The following is a 21,884-nucleotide window of genomic DNA, read 5'->3' on the forward strand; positions in this document are numbered from 1 at the left end:
TCTTATTACAAAACAAAATAAGAGTCAAAGAAAAATAGTCTTGACCTCAATACCCACCCACCAAACTTACTTTCTTCACAACAGCCCCCATGTCCATCCTTCCATTCTCCCCAGTATCCAGCGAGGAAGTGACTCAAATTATTTCAGGCCTCAAACCATCAAACTGCCAGGGCGACACCTGCCCTGCTTCGGTCATTAAGGAAGGTGCAAAAGAATTAGCACCTTTTATCTCGACTCTGATTAACTCATCCTTCAAAAACTGCATAGTCCTAATAACCTCAAAGAGGCTTGGGTCATGCCCCTCCTCAAAAAACCCAACCTAGATCCAAATATACCCACAAACTTCAGACCCATAACCACAGTCCCTTTCCTGCTAAAGATAATAGATAGAGTAGCATATCTCCAAATTGAAAAACATTGGGAAGATAACAACCTTCTCGGCCTGCGTCAATCTGGCTTTAGACACAGACACGGAACGGAAACAACCCTTCTGGATCTAAAGATCCAGATGGACAAAGCTTAAGGCAATGGCAAACTGGCCCTCATGCTCCTGCTGGACCTCTCAGCAGCGTTTGACCTTGTGGACCAGCAAATCCTGACTGAACATCTCCCTTCGGCAGCAGCATTCTCACCAAATGGCACCAGTTGGATCCACTCCTTCCTAACTAATTCGAACAACTAGAGTATTTGCGCCCACTGCAGCCGCCGACCCTGTACCCATCCACTGCGGAGTCCCCCAAGGCTCCTGTGTTTCTCCGACACTTTATAATATATTTACTAAGCTCCTCTTTGATCGTCTTGACAACCTGGGTGTCACCTATACAAACTACGCAGATGACACTCGATCACCCTCACTGGTTGCTATGAGAGAGACTCCGGAAAAATGAATGAAATCTACTGCGAAATACAGACCTGGATGGCTACACACAGCCTCTGCTTAAATGACGACAAGACGGAGCTCGTGATCGTCAGCACCCAAGCCCACATTAATAAACTCGACCCCAGATACAATTCCTTTAACATCGATGGTAACAACATCATAGTTGCCAAAGAAGTTAAAACCCTCTGTGTTTACCTAGATTCGATCCTCTCACTTAAAAAACAGGTAAATTCTACAGTTTCAACCACTGCATACACCAATAAACTTGTCAATGCCTGCAAACCTTTTCTATACTCTAATAGTTGCCTCACTCTAGTCAGGGTTTTGATCTTGTTCAAAGTGGACTACTGTGACACCCTATTCCTAGGCTCCTCCAAGCACAAGCTGAATAGATTACAAGTTCTTCAGAACAACGTCCTGCGCTGCACTTTGAACATACCACGTTCTAACCATATCTCATCCACCAGACACGACTTTCAGTGGCTACCAGTGTGTGACAGAATTAAACTTTGCACACTCGTCATTACACATAAATGCTTGGCCAACACAGCACTACAATATCCGTCAGTCAAATTCTCAAGGTTCCAATCCACTAAGCCCACCAGATCTACCTACATGCACTGCCTCAATATACCCAAGTTTAAACTGAAAACGGCAGGGGAGTCGAGTTTCCCAGTGCTTGCTGCCAAATGCTGGAACTCCCTCCCAACAGCTATTAGAGCCGAACCCTCTTTCTGGGCCTTCAGATCTAAAGTAAATGTTTGGCTCTTCGCCTAAATACCTTGATCACTTTGTTTCTAGATCTGTAACTTGTCTGTTTCATTCCTGCTTTGTCGATTACTGCCATTTTTGCCATCTTCACCCTGTCCACATGTAACCTGGTCCTAAGAACTATTGTTATTTACTGTATCAGTAACTGTTTTAATATACTGCTTCTGTAACTGTAACAATTTTGTATATGCTCATGCGCCCAGATACCTCAGTGTTAGGTGTGCTCTATAAATAATAAACTAAATTAAACTACAGAAAGTATACTTAGATGTTCCCCTTGACTGTATCACAACCCTTCATAGGTTTTTCTTATGTGTCCCGTTGAATGGCATCACTTATGACGAATCTTTAGTATATAACTGTGTTTTTATATGAAATACACTGAGAGAACCGAGCAAACGTCTGTTGATGTCTGTTGTAACTCCCAGTTTTAGATAATTGATATTAAAACAGTAAACTTTGCCATCTTCCTGAGTTGGTTCGATTATTTGGTGTTAAGAGTTTTTCTGCATTCCATCCACTGAATGCGTGTTACCCAAAGGGCTCTAAGCTCAGCAGACCATGCTACCAGGTATCCTGAAACCATACCTATGAGAACTGTTACTGCTCAGGCAGTGGCTACGGCCCTCCTTGGTATTTTTACCAGGGTAGGTTGTCCTGAGGAAGTCATCCCTGACAGGGGATCAAATGTTATGTCCCACTACATGCAAACCGTGTGGAAAAACTGTGGAGAGACTTACAAGTTCACAACAGCCTAACATCCCCAAACCCATGGGTTGGTGGAGAGGTTTAACAGAACTATGCAGAGCATTATAGGTGCTTTAGGGGAACCCCTTAGAAGAAAGTGGAACCTACTACTGCCATGCCTTCTCTTTGCTTATAGAGAAGTCCCTCAAGCAGGGGTTGGATTCAGCCCCTTTGAACTTCTTTATGGTAATCCAGTCAGAGGCCCTTTGGCCCTTATCAAGGAAGGGTTGGAGAGTGATCCTTCCCTGCAGCCAGTGAGAGTCCAGCATGGTGGAGTTTACTCCAGACCAGCTTGCTTTGTTTATGGTATCTACAAGGCAGAAGGCCTTACAGGACAAATTGATTAGACCCTTGAAGATTGTGGGTAAACATAGAGAGGTCAGTTATTTAGCGGACTTGAGCAATCCCAAGGAGGCCCTTAGGGTCTATCACACTAACCGTCTGAAGGCTTATGTTTCCAGACAAGAACTAGGAGCTTTGCTTCTAGCCTCTGATCAAGAGCAGCAGGAGAGGGAGCCTCTCCCTTATCTCCTCAGGGGACAACCCTGAGATGAGACAGTTGAAGGAGTATAACTCTCTTCAGATTTGACTCTGCAACAACAAGAGGAGTGCAAGGCTCTGTTGAATCAGTTTGCCTCCTTGTTCTCACTGACACCAGGCTTGACTCCTTGGGGCCAGCAGGATATTCTCACTTGTGACAGTCTCCCTGTCAAAAGCAGCGGTTACAGAATGTCAGATCATGTAAGATCCCACATAAAGGAAGAGGTCAAGAAGATGCTTGATCTTGGGGTTATTGAGCCATCTACAAGTCCATGGGCTTGCCCAGTTGTACTAGTACCAAACGCAGGAACCAAAGATTTGAGATTTGGTGTGGATTATAAAGCTCTTAATGCAGTCACTATGACTGATGCCCATCCTTAACCCAGGACAGATGAGCTGGTGGACAAACTTGGTGGGGGTCTCTAAGGTGAAGGTAATTAGCACATTTTTGAGAATTCTCCCCAACAAGGTCAGGTGGAATGAGGACTACACTAAGGCTTTTGAAGGACTGAAGAAAGCCCTTTGTCAAGCTCCAGTCTTGAGAGCTCCTGACTACAACCAATACTTCATTGTACAAACAGATGCTTCGGATAGGTGCAGTTTTGAGTGAAATGGATGAGAAAGGCAGGGAACAACCTATCTGCTTCATCAGTAGGAAACTGAAGGACTGTGAGACAAGGTGGGCAACTATTGAACGTGAGTGTTTTGCCATTGTGTGGTGTTTGAAGAAGTTTAGGCCATACTTGTATGGTTCTACTTTCATTATTCAGACAGACCACCAGCCCATGATATGGTTAATGTTAAGGTGGTCAATCAGCCTCCAAGGGTTTCATTTCACCATAGAACACAGGTCAGTGTGTAATCACCAAAATGCTGATGTTCTCTCAAGAAAGTATGAACAACTGGATTAGGAGATTCACCCAGGAGTGAATCAAATCCTCCTGTCCCTTAGTCTGGGGGGGGGGAGTGTTAGGGAGAACTCTCATGTCTGTGCTAATTCCCTTCAACCTTAGAGACCCCCAGCTTTTTTGCTGGACTTTAGGACTTTTTTATTTTTACCCTGGAGTGAGTGAGCCTTTTTTCTCACTCTCTCATGTGTTTTGACCTGATTTGGATTATGTGTTTCCTTTGTTTTAGGAGTCTGACAAATTCCATACGCATCTACTTTTTGAATGTTGACACACAGCACCTTCACTGCAGTGTCACAGAGAAATCCTTTAGATTTCTCATAAAGTTTAAATACCTTTTCTTGTGTGAACGACTGTTCCCAAGAATACTAAAGTGGAATTGACTACTTACCTTTTCTCTTTGTATTGTAAGAGGATTCAATTCAACACTACAGCTAAATCAATGCCTACAGCTAAGACAATGCCTAGTTTGGGATACTGAATGGAAACCCTTATTGATATATCTTTATGTCCAGTTCATGAGTTCTGGATGACTACCCCTATATAACACCCCTCTCTTAGAATCCCCCTGACCCCACTGAGCCAAGAAGTAGTTCTGTTTTGCAAGTTTAAAAGGTTTATTTGAGAAATAAAACAAAATATAGATACCACGCTTTTTATTAATAATAATGTTAATCAACAATGGGTAATCTGACACTAGCACACTTCTTTATAATCAATGAGGAGTTAGTATAGGATGGATCAAGTAGCAAAAATACTTTTATGATTTCAAGGGAAAAGCAATGAGGAATAAAATGCAGTACATAAATACTTGAGATGATTTTAGCAAAAGATAAGATAATCACTTTTTCTCTGGCAATTCACCCCCCTCCCCTATGCAATGTAAGAAATGGAAGGAGATGGAAAGAGGAGCACACAGTTCTCAGGAATGCAATCAAAGACAATACGAAATTCAGTTCCCCCCCAGCAAGCTTAGAGGAAACAGGTAGGAGTTTGAAACACAGGCCCAAAATGCTTTTTAAATGTGATGGCAATGGATGGGAAAATGTGCCAACTGATTTTAATTCCCTCTAGAGATGTGGGGTGAGTGGGAGATGCGTGTTGGTATTAGTTTAGGCTCACTTTAGCAATGGTCTATGAGTTATTACCAGGTTGCAAACGGATTTTAACGAAAGAAAGAATGGAGCTGCTATCTTGACAAGTGGAGAAATTGAGCCAAAATTGCAAATCGCAAAAATTTCGTTCCTAGCCCAAACGGTTCCAGAGATACGGACGATTAAATAAAGGTAGATTGACAAGTGACAGCTATGCAGCTGCAGAATTGACAGGTGACAGTTGTGCAGCTTTACAAATGACAGATGACACGATTTCTAGGAGGATGTTCTACTTAGGTTAAAATAGTTTGGATTAGATTATTTTAACTAAGAGATTGGTTCTGCACAGTTCTGCTAGGTACTCACAATATAAATCTGAAATAGGCCTCGCCACGGATCTGGTCAGGTTTTGGACTGGACTCCGGTTCTGGTCTCGGCACTTCACAGTGATCTGGGTCAGCTCTCTGGTTCTGCTCACAGCAGTCTGGGTCACTCTGGATCTCTGGTCTGGTCTGTCCGGATACAGCGGTCTCTGCACGGCTCCTGGATCTCTGCACTGGTCCTGGCAAAAGTTCTTGGCAAGGGATTCAAGCAGCTCGCCCGGCTGTGGAATATTTTGCAAATGATTCTAAGGTTGCTGAGGCCTGCTGAGAAGAGTTCTCAGTTTGTGGGTTTAGGCCCTTGCTTTAAGTTCTGAAGTAAAGTTCTGGTCTGTGGAGATTGATGGATTTGAAGTCTGGATCTCTGGATGTGAAGTCGTCGGTCAGCATGCTCCGCAGCAAATGGAATTGAATCTCTCTACTTGTCCCAGCAGTCTCTTTTTATGTGTTTTGAAAATGGGTGTGTGCCTGGGCCTAGCTAAGCCTGCTCCTCTCTACTTGTCATTGGCCCAATTCTCCCCTCTCCCAGGATTGGGGGAAGGAAATGTGAGTCAGAGTGATGAAGTCTGTTTATGGGTCATAGGATCCTCCCCTGGTCAGTTTGCCCACAAATCTATATTTGATTCAAATACATCCTTCCCAGATATACAATTTGTTGAAATTACATGTGCAGATTATATATTCCTTATGGTCCATGCTTGTCCGCCTCTGATCTTCCGGCGGGCTTGCATTCAAAAATGACAACATTTTGCGCTTTTTAACTGGTTTTGCAATATCGGACATTTACCCAAATTTACACACATGTGCGCAAGGAGTATGGACATTAATTGATGAAGTGTCAGATTTTTAACATGCAGACATTTGGAGTGAGGCCCTATTTTCCGCTAGCAACCCCCCAGAATACACCACAGGGTCCTAACGCCTCTCAAAATGTTCACAGAAAAATCACAAAAATAATGATATTACTTATATAATTCTGACAAGTCCGCACTATGAGTTATCTATCTTTTTAAAATTATGCCCTGGTCAAAAAGGGGTGTGGCTTCCCACATCACAGGGTGGAATAACTGGCTTATCCACTTCCCCCAAGGTCAGCTGCTAGCAGAGGCACTGCCCCTCCCAGTTTCCCCTAAGAGGAAGCCACTTTACGGCCCCCCAATTTCACATTTGCCTGAGTCCAGGACAGGCCTTTGTTCAACTCCCTGTAGTCCCCAGCTGCTCCACCCCTAATCTAATCAGAGAGGTGACAAATCCTTTTGGCAAGGGGAGTGGCTGAGCAGGTTTCAACTCCTGTCGGGGGTAGTTGTCAGGCAGGTTTCATTAAGCCAGGTTTCAGCTAAATGTCATTTTTTGTTCCCAGTTTAAATCACGTACAATTTTTACATATACATTAAATAATGACTTCCTTCAAGTCATTTCAGAATATAGTTTTACATTGTATCCACCTCTTAGCAAGTCTTTCCTTGGTCTGGTTTTGTTTCATTTGTTCAGTTTTACACAAAAGTCTGGTGGTTTTAAAACGCCGGCTTTCTGATAGTGGTGAGTACTGGTAATGCAACCATTTTTGGGATTAAGAAAATGCATTCCTCACAGTTCTGAGTTGCTTTTTTGGCAATCAGCATTGCCATTCCCAATGGTTTCAGGCTACTGTGTGTGTAGCCCAATGGTGGTTTTAGGCAGTGCCCTCCTGTGCTCACAACATAGGCAAAAATGGGTGGCAGCATATTCTTCATGTTTTCCCTGTGCACTCTCTGGGGAGTTCTGGCCATCATGATGTTTTCCATGCCAGTACTGCACAGTTTTATTGTAGGGCTTTGATGCATGGGTAAAAACATCCCACAGTAGTTCCAGCACACCCCATGTTATGTGGTGTGCTCGGGGGGTTACTTAGTAGCCCCTTATCCTACTCATGTGAAATTTGTTATATTACCCTCACTACTTTAAATGGCTTGTAGCAGTGGTTTAATTTTCCTACCATTGTGCTTTTCTACCACAGGTTGAAGTATAGCACCCATTGGTGATCATTTTGTCAAAATGGTCCCGGTCTTCTTTTTTCGCAATTTTCTGTTTGGGAGGTATTTCTTGGGTTTTTCTCTGCGCGCCAAGCAAGGTTTGAGCCCTTTGTTTGTTTTGCCTTTGGCGGGCTTCAGTATTGAAACCCGCCTCTGGGTCCAGTGTGTCTGGAAGGACAGGAAGTGAGGGAGGTTCCCGAAACTCCCCTGTCCTTTTTCTCTAGAAATATCTGAATGCACCCAGCCGTGATTGGCTGGCTGATATTTCAGGACAGCCCTCCTGCTATTTGAGTGACAGCTAGGCTATGCATGCATGGGAGAAACCTGCTTAAAAGGCAGGGGTTTTGGGACTGATGATAGAGTCGACCACTGGGAAGAACAGCCCGACGCAGAAACCGTGTACAAAGCTTGCTGCATCCTCTTGGACATTTGAATGCCCAGTGAAGCCCTACTGCTGTGCTGAAACTCCTTTTACTGATCGACAAGAGAAGCTTCGGAAAGGACGAATTCTTAACTTAGGTTAGTGGGACCAACTAACCCGGAGACAAACTCACTAGGCCATCTTCCCCGACTGGCTGTACTTCTTTCTGCTGCAGGAACCGAGTGCCAGGGGTCAAGAAATCCGTAGTGGAGTGCAATATCTACAATCTGGACAGAAGCTCCAGGAGTCTCCCCAGGACCCTTCAGAAGCAGGACAACCAGAGCTCGAGTTCCCTCACCAGAGTGCAGGACTCAAGGAGCGAAGGATGCCCAACCAGTGTCCAAGATCCGCAGTGGTGCTGTTTACCGAGCGCTGAAACCGCAAAGTGCTGCTGATCTGAAAAGAGCCTGTAGCTGCCGCCGACCTCTGAATTGCTGCTGCAGGAGTCCTCCAGACGTCCCCTCTCTTGTCCCCACGACTGAGGCCCAGGAACCCAGGATCTGCATCACTGCAACCAGACAGAAGCCAGCTGGACCACTCTTCTTCTAACCAAAGGTACTGTTCCGACTTGGGGTACTTACCTCAGTGTCTTTATTTAGCTTTGCTCTTCTCAGTTGAGAGTTGCAGTAGCTACTTTGCTAGAGTTGATTTCAGCTCTACCCTTCCCACGTGTAACAGCTTGTGACCCTACAGTGATTTTTCTTCAACAAATTATAACTTTGTGCAATACTTTGTTATCTAAAAAGTACCTCAGCTCCATAGACTGTGCTCCAATTGACTTTGGCTGTCCTGTCTCCCTGCAGACTCTTCTAATCCCTTTGACTTTGACATTCACTGTCCCTCACAGGTGATAACGTGGTTTGAAACTATTAAAGGTTTTAAAGGTTTTTGTCTATACTTTATTGGATGATTTAAGTGCTTACATGCTCTAAGAACCTGTTTAACCTGTTTCCCTCCCTTATCCTTTCCTTTCTACAAACCTCAGAATCTACAAATGTACTAGTGATATATAAATGGCATTACTGTTCTAGTTAGTGAAGTCACTTCGGGGTGTAGTAAGTGTGTAAAAAACATCTCTAAAGAGTATCTACCAGCTTTGTGTTGATTCCGGAAAAATATAAAAGTATATTTGATTATTTTTAAAGAATGCTTATCTAAAAACGGCTATTAAATAAATAAATAAATAAATAAATATTTACAACTAAAACGTTGAGTGTGTTACTTGGTTACTTGTATTTGGGAATTTCATTGCTACAGCTCTACAGCTACATTTACCCCTCTTGAGATAAGCCTGGCTGCTCAATCACACTACCAACTTGTGTAGTACAGCCCAATACCAAAAGGTGGGTTACCTAATACCAAGAGGACAAGTGTTGTGTAGTCTCCGACAGGGTTACTACATCAATTCTTGCCTAACAGGCAATATTCCCAAAACACATTACTACATATGTATTATTGATCATGCACAAGTCTAGACAGTCTGTTTATATATAAATCTCTCAATTGAATACATGAAGTTAGTATATGTTACATAGCTAGCATATTCTTAGGTTGTGTGGAATATGAGGCTGTGGGCCCATGGAAGTCAAAGTTGGTAAAAGGTCCAATCGAACCAGTAGTATAAATCTTCTAATGACCAATGAGAGGCATTTGATTAAATAACACTGGGGTTTCATGAAGTTGTATTGACAAATCGTATAACCTGGATATCTCCTTAATGTTGCCACATGGGAGAAATTCTGTCCTCAGTGCCATAATTCCAGTTTTCAATCTAGATCCATCTTCAAGAGTCCTGTCTGGATTCCAATCAATCTGTTTGAACAGATCTCGTGTGGACTTTTCCCAAAAAGAGTGGTCGTTTCCACTGGTGGAGTTCTTAAACACCTTACCAAACAGTTTAGAAGAGGGCACTTGGGATCTTTAACATTCTTTAAATACAATGGCCCCTTCTCTACTAATGAGAAGTTTGAATCAAAGGAGAACATTTGAGAAAAAAGACAATCAGGTCAAGGACAATGTTCTCTTGACGTCATTTTGTTAGAATAGTGGTTGGGTCAGTTAGGATTCGTTTTTCGACAGTGGACTTCTTTTTCATTGTATGACTTCCTGACAACAGACGAGCACCTTAGTTATTTACATAGGAAGGGAACACAAACATAGCAATAGGGAAGCAACAAGTTACTTTACCTATAACTGTTGTTCTCCAGCATGGGTCTGGCATGGATTCACAAGCTCATGAATATTCCCTGTCGTCAGGCTGGGAATCCTCGGTAAAAGAAAAATCAGTTTCGGATTCATAAACCCCTCCTCAGGAAGACATCTTAAGATTTGCTAGCATGTAAAGTGGCAGTAGGACCAAGATAAGAGCTGCAGACGGGTAGGCGGGACCCATGCTGGAGAACAACAGTTACAGGTAAGTAGCTTGTTCCTTCTCCAGCATGGGGTCTGGCATGAATTCACATGCTCATGAATAAAGAATACATAGCAGTGCACACATGCACAACCACGGGAGATGGCAAGGCTGGACATAAGCATCTCTTACCTTCTCACCAGGCTCACTTTCAAGTGAACAGGTTTGTGCAGCACTGCTTGGCCGACTCTGGACTCCTCCCTTGAATCCATGTCGACGCAGTAGAATTTCGTTAAGGTGTGCGTCGACCTCCACATAGCAGCCCTGCAGATGTCCAGCAGGGGCACACCAGACAGGAATGCCGTTGTAGCAGCGATCACCGTGGTGGAATGGGCTCTCGGATGGCTAGGCATCGGTCGGTTTGTCAACCGGTGACAGTAGGTGATACAGCCGGAGACCCACCTGGAAATTGAAACCTTGGAAAGGGCCTTCCCATAGTTCACAGGACCAAAGTTCACAAAGAGCCGAGACGTTTTCTGGAAACTCTTCGTGCGGGCCACATAAAACTTCAGCGCTCTAGCCACATCCAGGGAGTGCAAAGTCCTTTCAGCCGGCGACAAAGGCGTCTGAAAAAACACAGGCAACACCAAGGGCTTGTTTAGATGAAAGTCCGATGGCACGTTGGGCATGAAGGAGGTGTGCATCCGCAGAACCACCATCGTCTTGTGGGAAGTCAAGTAAGGTGGTTTACAGGAAAGGGCCTGGATCTCACCCACCCATCGTGCAGAGGTGATGGCCACGAGAAAAGCGGTTTTCCATGACATAAACTTGAGTGGAACAGAATGCATAAGCTCGAACGGGGGTCCCATGAGCCTAGTAATAACCACATTGAGCTCCCACACCAGGGCCAGAGCCTTCACTGGCGGGAACGAACAGAATAGTCCCTTGACGAATTCCTTGACCAATCGGTGCGACCACAAGGAGGCTTGTCCTGAGGATCTGGAGCAGGAGATAGCCCCAGATGAACCTTGATGGAGGCGTGAGCGTACCTGATGGGCCTTGACCTTCAGAGGGTCGATCTTCTGGGAACAGCACCAAATAGCAAATCTCTTCCACTTAAGCCTGTAGCATTTCAAAGTAGACCATGCTCTAGCCTTGGCGAGAACTTCCTTGCAGTCCGCCGGGAGATCGTAGCCAACGAATTCTAGCGCTGCAGGAGCCAGGCCTTCAGGTTCAGAGACCCTGGATCATGGGGAAGAATGGCGCCTCCTTCCCTGGCGTGAAGATCCGCTACCACTGGCAGCAGGACTGGTGGGGACACTGACATGCTGAGAAGGTCTGGGTACCAGATCTGCCTCGGCCACGCTGGTACGACGAGGATCATCCGGCACCATCTGAGTTGACTGATGACTCGAAGTAACAACGGCAAAGGAGGGAACGCATACAGAAAGAGGCCTTCCCAAGGGAATGAGAATTCGTCCCCCATGCTCCCCTGCTGGGAAAACCTGCTGGCAAACCTCTGCCCCATTTGCGGAACAGGTTCTCCACTAGGTCCTGCCAAAGTTCCCACTCGTGGCAAGAGCGAAGCTCCCTACTCAGAGAGTAGGCAACTGTGTTCTTTACTCCTGCCAGATGAAATGGGATGAGGAGCATCCCCTGGGCAACGGCCCAGTGCCATAAATCCTGCGCCGCTTTGGAGAGCGCTGGGGACCTGTGCCCCCCCTGTTTCCTGATGTAAAACATTGTGGTCTGTGAAGACCCGCATCACCTTTCCCTTGAGAGACGGCAGGAACGATTTCAGGGCCCAAAACACGGCCCGCAGCTCCAGAACGTCGATGTGCGATGTCTTCTCCTCCAGCAGCCACGGGCCGCTGGCGTGAAGACTTCCGGTGTGGGATCCCCATCCTGCCAGGGAAGCGTCCATCGTGACCGTCTCCTGGTGTGCTGGGGACTGGAAATCTGCGCCTCCGGTCAGATGCAAGGGCACGTCCCACCACCTTATCGTCCAACTGAACCCCTCATCGAGCACAATCCTGTCCTGGAAGCTTCCAGACACCTGAATCCAACAGGCGTCGAGGAACTCCTGCAGTGGGCGCATCCGCAACCTGCAGAGTCGGATGAGATAAATGCATGACGAGCAGAGACTTGATGGCCTTCAGAGCTAGCAGCTGTTGCACCTTGCCCAGTATGGCCGCTACTCTCTCCTCGGACGGTGATGCCAGGCATGACACTGTGTTGAGTCGAGATCTCAGGAATAGCACGTCCTGCGGTGGAGTCAAACAGGACATTGCATAATTCACTGAGAACCCCAGATCCGTCAATAGGCGGACGGTCCTCGCCTTGTGTTCGACGGCGATGTCTCTTGAACTAGCCCAGATGAGCCAGTCGTCCAAGTACGGGTAGACATGAATACCTTGTAGCCGTAGATGGGCCACCACCAGGGCCAGGCACTTGGTGAAGACTCTGGGCACCAACTTCAGGCTGAAGGGAAGTGCCTTGAATTGGTAATGCTTCCCCTGAATGACGAAGCGCAGAAACGTGCAGTGTCCTTTGTGAATGGGGATGTGGAAATACGCATCCTCCAGATCCAACGACGACAGAAAGTCTTCCTCTTGTAGCTGTTCGAGCACGTGTTGAAAGTCTTCCTCTTGTAGCTGTTCGAGCACGTGTTGAAGAGTGACCATGCAGAACTTCTGGGACTTTATGTATTTGTTTAGTCATCGTAGGTCGAGAATGGGCCTCCAGCCCCTGGTCTTCTTTCGCAAGAGGAAGTACCTTGAATACAGTCCAGAGCCCCGGAGTCGCTTTGGAACTAGCTCTGTCTCCCCTTTCTTTAGCATGGCCCAAACCTCCAACAGCAGCTGAGGGATATGGTTTTCCTGTCGGGCACCAGTGGTATTTGGGGACACTTCCCTTGGAACTCTAAAGTGTGTCTGTGGGCGAGAGCGTCCAGCACCCAACGGTCGGTGGAGATGGTCTTCCAGATGCTGACGAAGTTCGCTAGCCAGCCTACCACCAGGGTGCACAGGTGGGGGCCCGATGTCCCGGCCAGTTCATTCTTGCTTGGAGGTCGACTGGCTGCCTTAGGGTCCCTGGCAACAAAAGCGTTCTCCTCCGAAGGCCTTGGAGCAGCCCCTGTTGGTTTCCTGGGCCGAGGAGGGTTGGCGGTAAGAAGAGGAGCCCCCGACGTAACCCTTCGAAGATCGGGAGACTTGCCTCCTGAGGACTGAGAGGATGGCTGTCGCTGCTGTAGCGTGCCCAGGGCAAGTGCCATCTCCGTGTCCGCCTTGATGGCTTGTAGAGACTCATCCACAACCTTTCCGAAAAGATTGTCTCTGTCAACGGGCATGTCCAAAACCCTTGTCTGGACCTCCTGTCAAAAGCTGGTGGCCTTGAGCCAACCACAGCGGCGAAGGCAAATGCCATTGCCCATCTGGCAGAAACCTGCGTCCGTGATGTCCATGGCCACTGTGATGGCATGGTGCAACGCCAACTCGCCCTCTTGAAGAATCTCCAACGTCTCTGACCTCTTATCGTCGGGGAGGAAGTCCAGCAGAGGTGCAAGCTTGAACCACAGCTCCCGGTCGTAGCGCGCTACGATAGCGAGGGCGTTGGTGGCCTTGATGGTCGTTGCTGCAGAGGAGATAACCCATCTTCCTATTGCATACAATTTATTCCCCCTTCACTGTCCGGAGGGGTGGATGCTGCCAAATGCATAAAGCCTGATGACTGCAGAAATCATCAAATCTGGCGACAGTTGGGCCTGAAAGCAAATAGGCACGGAGTCCGGCACCCTGTACTTCTTCTCTAAGCAGTCCCTCTTCGCTGGGGCCGTAGAAGAGTTCTTCATAAGTACCAGTCCTTCATTCCAAATGTCAGCCAAGAACAGGACTGAAAGGATGGTCTTCCTATTTGCCTCGCAGCGCTGGTATAAGAAGCCCTCCTTCTTCTCCTCTGGTACGGGCTGGAAGAACTCTGATGCTCTGGAGATCATCACATGGAACAAACCTATCTCGTCTGGCGGAGAGGATCTGGGCGGGGGTGACGGGAGGTCCCCCGTCCCGCCGTCGTCGTCCATGCCCGTTGTCGTTGCTGTGTCCGACTCCGTTTTACCTGTGGGTGGCAGCGGAGAAGGAGGCGACAGGTGGCAAGGGGGCAGCAGGTGCCTCTTCCTCTTCTTGGATGGAGGTTCCCAAATCGTCAGCAGAGCGGTCGGCACCTTTAGGTGGTAACTGCAGTGGTTGAAGTGAGCGGGAGCGGTGCTCCTCTACTTTTTTAAATTACCTTTTACAGCTCCTATACTTTTATTTTAAAAAGAAACCGTTCCGGAATGGTTTCGTTTTAAAATAAAAAGTTTAGGAAGAAGTTGAAACTTGCACTTTCAGTGCACTGCACTGAATGTTCCTTTAAACAGCAGGTGCAAGTGTTTGGTGGTGCGTAGTGTGTCTGGGAGGGGACGTGGTGATGGTGTTTGTGGGGAGTGGGTGCAGGCTAGCAAGGAACATAGTTCCACTACTTCTTTTCATGCACTTCGACCACTGGATGGCTGTGGTGTAGGTACCGGCAGCTAGGGCGTAGGCGTAGGGCCAGTGCCCTAGTCGTCCTGAGGTCCTCCGTCTCTCTCCTCGACGATATCAGCATCATCACCATCGTCGCCCTCGTCGTAAGGCGTGACTCTGATGTTTCTCTCATCACCACCCTCCTCCTGGATGGTCTGGAGATAGATGAGTTCCTTCATCTCAGAGGAGATATTCGTGCCATGGAGGACTTCAACACCCCCCACTTCTTCGCGTCCAGAGGGGACGTTCTCAAGGAGATGACCGGCATCTTCTTCTCCGGGGTCTTCTCAATGGGCTGGAATGAAGACTCCCTCCTGGCAAGGAGTGACACTCTTGCCTTCGGAAGGGCACCCTGCAAGTCCGCCCCTGTGACCTTCGAAAAGGGACGCCACCACCACCTCGATGGAAGGAGCCGCCTTCGTCTGGTGCACCTGGGCTTTCACGGTCAGGCCAGGCCCCTTGTCCTGCTTGGCCTTCATGGTCGCCCCAGACACCTTGTCCTGCTTGGCCTTCTGCTTAGGGGCTGGCTCGGAAGCCAGGTCCCCTTTGGCCTTCTCCGCCGAGGGTAGGCCAGACGCCGTACCCTGTTTGGTCTTCTCCTTGGTCCTCCCCTGGGCCACATTGCCCAGGTGATCCGACTTCCTCTTGGATGAAGATCCGGAGCGTTGACTGGAGACCGATGCGCTGGGGATGACAAACGCACCCTGGCCGACGAGGAGCCCGCCGCAACGGCACTCCCGACGGTAGCGGACTCCCGGTGCTTGGGCTTTTGTTGGTCCCCCACGGGAGGGGCGCCCTCAAAGGACTTAGAAGCCTGCTCAGCTTTTCCGGATCCGGGAGAGGCATGCTCCTGGGAACCACCCGGTGCAGAGGCCTTGGCCTGCAGCCACTCCTCTAGCCGTTTACGCCGATCCTTCCACATGCGTTTCGAGAGTTCACTGCAAAACGCACAATCTTCCTCCTTATGCGTTGGGTACAGGCAGTACAGGCACTGGGAATGTTTATCGTCCATGTAAACATTCTGCAAACCACAGTCAGAGCACAGCTTGAACAGGGAAGGGGAATCCTTCTTCTCGTCTGACATGATCCACGCGGTGTAGGCCTGAAGAATCTTCTGGAAGAATCCACGAAGAAACTCAACGAAATCCTCCGTTGAGGGGCACTGAAGAAATCCAAAAAATTATTGATGGAACGCAAGGCTAGATTGACTGAAAAATAGAGCAAAACTCTTCCAAAAAGTGAAAAATGCAGTAAAAGCTTGTGAGCTAAGCACAAGAACTCCCAGAACTTGAACGTGCAGAAAAATCTGAAGATGGCTGCCTGAGGGAGGGGCTTAGGTAGAGGGCAGTCATTGGCTGGGGGCAGTATGACCCAGAGCTCAGTGATTGGTTGTTAGGAGAAAGACAGTTCAGAAATTAAACTGAAATTGATTTTTCTTTTACAGAGGATTCCCAGCCTGACAACGGGAAATATTCATGAGCATGTGAATCCTTGCCAGACCCCATGCTGGAGAATATTAGGCCTTTTTCTTATCATTTAATAAACAAGTGGAACTGTCAATAAAGTGTCGGCAACCTTCTTCTGACTGACCCAGCAAATAACACATATTTTCCTGCAGCCAAACCCAATGGCATTAGAAACTGAAGTTATGTTTTGAGATGCATGATTTCGCACAGCATTGACCTCTACACTGTTGGGTAGGCTTGTGTAGTGTTGCATTTGATCAGCCAAAAGCCAAAAAATCCTGGTAGCAACATAATACAAAGCGTTACAATCTAAACACAAGTGCAAACAGAAATGAGTGTTACAAACAAAAGTTGTTTGAATTAAATACCTGTGAAGGACCACTCAGGAGAAGCCTCCTAGGGTGGAAGGTGTCCATTCGACCATCCCCTATGTTGTTGTAGTCCATGTGGCTTTGTTTGGGAAGCGTCCACTGGCGGTAGTAAAGTGACTGCTCTGTGCAGGTCATCATTTTGCTCAGCAGAGGGCGGAATGAACTCGCCCACATCACAGCGGGATGCGGTAAAAAGGAAGAGGATTTGGGCAGCCCAGTGCTGTCCGTGGAAATAACAATGTCATACACTAGTTTCGGCAGGAAAACCACAGGTGGCTGCTTGGTGGCTTTGGTCATGGAACACTGTGACGTCTGCAGGACAAAGGCCCTGTGTGCTGGCGTCGACGATGAAGAAGAAGGCGACGATGAGGAAGATGAGGAAGTAATGGAAGCAGAAGAGGGTTTTGAGTTTTGTTTTTGGCTGTTGCCATTGTCCGCCTGCTCCCCTGTAACTGAAGGCTGTTTGTTGGCATTCAAAATGACATTTTGTTCTGCTCTGAGTCTTTCGCACGATTTTATAGTGTCTTCGGTGCTGCTAATTACGGCTTGGTGAGGAGATTTTGCTGTTTCTTCTGTTGTTACTGAAATAGACAATTCCCCGCAGAATGCCAAACCTAGACCAAATAAACAGATATATGTTGGTTAACACCTGGCAAACACCTTCATTCTCTCTGTTCAGTATTGAACATTCGGAAAAACCTTGCACCAAAAACATTTTGATGTCTCGTTTATACTGCATCTACCAAGTCTTTTTTAAAAAAAAGATACTGCAGGTGAGGGATGGCCCAGGTTAAGTTCATGCATAAAGTCACAACCTTATGAATCTGCATGAAACAGAAGATTTGGGAGTCGAATTGTCACCCCTAAATGTTGCAACAGATCCCTTTCAGTAACTGAAATTAGACACGCAAAAACCTGCATGTTTCAAGACAGACTTAAACTTTCACTTCAAGGCGGCCTTTACCAAACTCTGCCCCTAAACATGCGTTTATGCATTGATGGACAGAGATGTTAGAGGAGGGGAAGGTTTGAACCACAGGCACGTAAGGCAACTGTTACTCCCTGCACTTTCTGGAGCTGTGAACACAAAAATCAGCTGACACCCAGTTAGCATGCCCCTAACAAGACCAGGGGCCCCAGAACCGGTGCATAATTGCCATGTACTTGACTATGGGCAGCAAATGATTTGCAGGGATCTATAATTTGCATATGTACTGACATCCGCACAGAATTAGTCCGTTATATTCGATGGGGTTCTGGAAAATAACATTAAAAGAAGTTTCCAGGAGCAAAACAAGCAACAATTCCCAATATATGAGTGGTCACTATTATTATATATGGTTTAGGCTTTTTTTGGAGTAGCCGGCAGTGTGAAATGAATCACTGGTAGGACCTTTTCATTTTGGCAGATGAGGCGTAGTGAGATAAAATGATTGGCCCGGGAGCACACGCCTTCGTGAAGTGGAGAAGCCAGGGATCTAAGACCAGTCTGCAACTCCAGGACATCTGAGTTTGAAATATAAAGCAACAAAAATTGTGATCATGTTTTACTAACTGTGAAGTACACTGTTGGTTTTGCAGCAGTTTTTTTTGATGGTGTGTACATATTTGCTCATATTGTCCAAATTAGCAGGTGAGGATTAATTTCATTGTCTGAACAAATGAATCTCCCTTTCAATGTGTTTTTTTATTATAAATAAACAGAAGGGGTGCTATGCACCCAACGAAGGACCTAATACCCCCGGTTTGGCTTTCGGGCCTAAAGAGAAAAGTGTCTATAGTGTTGCATGGTGTGATCGAAGAAGAGCCTATTTACCGGGCAGGTCAACTGTTGAAATGGTCACAGTATTGGTGCAGGACCAGGGAAAACAACCTCTCCAATCTTCAGGCCAGCAACCTCTTGTTAGAAACAATTTTGTTTTGTACCTTACCCTACATAGATTCCTACGGGACACCCAGTATTTTTGCTTATTTTTTAACCCTGTCCTGATTTTTGGAGGCCAGTAAACCTTCTGCTTTATACTAAGACTGTCAGTACTGAGAGACTTTGACACTCTTTCAGAATTCTTGTATTTTTGCAATTGCACACGTGGATTATTTACCACCAAATTCACACCTGTGGGGTAACACTGTGACCTACCTTCTTTTTGCCCCAAATAATGTATTGCCTAGTGGTTTTGTCCAATGTATTTCTATGAGGAACATTTACCCACCTGAAACTCTTCTAAAGTGACTTTGGGGGTATGTACCTTCCCCTGGACATTTTTCCTGCAACCAGTTTGGGCCTGGCGTGATTTAGGCCAAAAGACACATTTACATTTTTTAAGTCATGTCTTCACTTCTGCAAATGTGAATGCCTGATTGCAATGTAACTTTTACAAGTGGCCTGGTGCAATCCAACTAAATGTGCCTTATCTTTTGGTGGTATTTGCCTGTCTTTTAGAAATGCCCCCTGCCCCTTTAGACCCTGCAGCGACTGAAAGATGTATGGTCAGAAATAGTATGTCCTATAATTCTAGAATTACCTCTGCCATTTTTAGTGTTGGCAATTGGAATCCTGTTTCAGTATGGTAACTGTAGGTTCTTTTGTCAGGTTCCTGGGCTCTTCCCAACCCCTATCTCTATATGTATGAGTTTATCACTTGCTTCCATGTGCTCTCTCTCTGACTTTGATGGTCTGGGCCTTGCTACAATCTGCTGAGAAAATGATATGATATGAAGTTCACATAGGTCATTGAGACCTGTCTCTGGCTCTCAAAAAAGCCTGGACTTCTCTCCCTCTTTCATGCTTTCTCACCCTCTCCCGGTCTGTCTCTTATCAATTGTGCTTTCTCTTTCCCTCTGTCTCTATCTCTGCCTGTCTTTCTGCCTGTCTGTCTTTCACTCTCTCTCTATCTCTGTCTCTGTCCCACTCTCTCCATCTCTCTTTATGTCTCTGTCACTGTCTCTCTCTCTCTCTCTCTCTCTCTCTCAGTTATAGTGAACAGGGGAAATCTGAGAGGCTAGCCAAAACCCAATGTTTGTTACTGTCTTAAGTTTGTTGTTAAACGGCACGCAATTATTATATATATGTGCATAAAATGTACTGACGGAAAAGAAGCGATTGATGTATGTATAACTGTTCATATACAAATGACAATAAAAACATTTTAAAATAAATGGGGAAACTGATCAGTCTATAAAACTATCAGTACTGAGTAAATTCTGACTTTGGCAGCAATGCAGTGATAATTCTGCTCAATTACTGCCAAAATGTGTTAATGTGGGTTTACCACAAGCGGTGGTAGGGCTCAGTTAGTCCCCGTTTTTGGAGTCCATAGGACCCCATGAGGTTTTGGTAATTCTGCCGATTTTGGAATTAAAGTGTAGGGTTTACCTCCAGGTGACACCAAGATGTAGGAATCTCAGGTGGGGGTTCCTCTGACTCACCCGATTGGTGGCTGCATTACTACTTCTAGAAACTTGGAAGCACATCATTACCTATTTGTATCCCAATAACTGGACTTAACTATTGTCTTTGTCTTATGCTGACCTAGGGGAGAACTGTTCATATTGACTCAAATCTCTCCTAAACTGCTTGCTCTAAGTCAGTATTGGTCATTTTGTTAGTGAGACTTACAATTTGAAGCACTTTATAATTGTTGAATACATATCAATATTTATTTTTCAGTAAAGACCACGTGGACAATCTTCTACTTGGTCTCCCGTGTGAGTGACCACCCAAGAGTGAATCCTACCTGCTCAGTCACGTCTATGCGTGTGAGGTTGGTCTAACTTGGTGGAAACCCTGCAGGTCCACTACAGGTTGGTCTCTCCATCCCCGACACCAGTGGCGCCTAACAGGAAGGACTGTCATTCTGCATGACCATGGATCAAGGTGACATGGAGTGGAACACGGCACAGGACATCAGCAGGAAGGAAGCGACATTTCACAAAGACATGCTCGATAGAAAAGGAAACGTGTATCTTTACTTGACGCTTTTGAAGACAGTGATGACGATCCTGAATCCTGCGAACGTGACCGCCCTCGCGTAACAGGACTGCGCTTGTCTGAAGTTGAACCTATTGAGAACAACACATTAATGGGTATTTATTTCTCCCCTTGTTACATATGAAAACAATAGCTGGCTGGCACACTATTGCTGGCTGAGCTAGCATCTTCTCTCGGGATAAGCTGCTGATGATGTCATATTATGAGGTTCGGGTCTCTTAACAATGTATACACAGGCAGGAAATGAACGCAACCATGTGAACTAGGAAGAATGTGGTGGCTGGGAAGGTGCATCGAAATAAAGGCATCCGTGACAAATGTAATATTTACAAATAAATAATTATTAAAGATTCAAAAACCACACCCACAACAAACACAATAAGCTGCAGAAACATAACATGAAAATAAAGAAAATGCACCTTCAGTGAAAGATAGCTAACCTACCATGACATTTGATACTCGATCCACAGTAGTTCCAGCTTATGAAAAGTGTGAGGGTTTGGGTGTGGGACATGGGACATGGGAAAGAGCACAGTGGATAAAGGAGGGAGAGAACAATGAAGGGCAGGGAAGATGCATAAGCACCCTAACATGAGAGTATCCAGCATTGCAAGAGTGGGGGAGGAGGGGCGAGCCATGAACAAAGTCCTGCTACTCCCCCCCCCCCAAAATCACCTTGGAAAAGGATTGCTAAACTGACACACAATCGTTCCTGTCCCCCATATGATGACTTGACTCTGTACCCTCTCCCTGCAGCATTCAGTCAAGAGTGGGATATGGTTGTGTGCACCTGCTCGACATCTGGCTCTGCCCATTATTGGGCCTGCAGTGCAGTCCATAGCCTGGAGTGGAACACAGAGCGTGCTCCTGCAGTGCCCCATTGTACTGTACTGGACTGGATGCTCAGAACAAGCACAGTAAGAAAGGAATGGACTGGCTGCCTCAGGCCCAGCTGAAGAAGTAGGGGGCCCATTTCAACATGATGGTTGGGGAACCCCTGCCTAGAGCAAAACCAGTCTGAGGCACCCAGGGGGTGTATACTTAACAATGGTGCCAAAGATAAGGTTAATAGCTGGCAATTATCATGAGACGGCCAGCCAGCAGGGAGCTTAAACACTAGGGAGTCATCACAAGTTGGGTGGAGCGGTAAGAATGTGCCGGTAACACTATTAGCGCCGCATCTTTGAGCTGGAGGTAAATCTGGCCACTTTCCACCCATTTTCAGGACTATTACCGTGGCGCTATTAGCGGCACAGTAACAGCGCCCAAAATACCCCATTGGCTCCAATGGACCGAATGGGGACTTACCGCCCCACTGCAACTCAGGATCCAGCTCCAATTCCTATCTCTGTGCCTCTCTCTCTCAGTTAAAGTGAACAGGGGAACTCTGAGAG

The 21,884-nt window shown here is 46.5% G+C and overlaps 1 protein-coding gene across 2 annotated transcripts in view; it reads right to left on the bottom strand.

Annotated features, from left to right (window-relative positions):
* GREB1 (growth regulating estrogen receptor binding 1) overlaps positions 1–21,884 on the bottom strand; it is a 627,979-nt gene that overhangs the window by 120,989 nt on the left and 485,106 nt on the right. For both annotated transcript variants that reach the window (XM_069605957.1, XM_069605956.1), the window contains exons 21-22: positions 20,472–20,561; positions 16,497–17,113 (exon numbers count right to left, since the gene is read on the bottom strand). In XM_069605957.1, coding sequence (XP_069462058.1) covers positions 16,497–17,113; positions 20,472–20,561 — 707 coding nt within the window. The remainder of the gene's footprint in view (positions 1–16,496; positions 17,114–20,471; positions 20,562–21,884) is intronic.

This window comes from Ambystoma mexicanum, chromosome 4p (assembly GCF_040938575.1).
Source record: "Ambystoma mexicanum isolate Mex_15411 chromosome 4p, UKY_AmexF1_1, whole genome shotgun sequence".
Lineage (NCBI taxonomy): Eukaryota > Metazoa > Chordata > Amphibia > Caudata > Ambystomatidae > Ambystoma > Ambystoma mexicanum.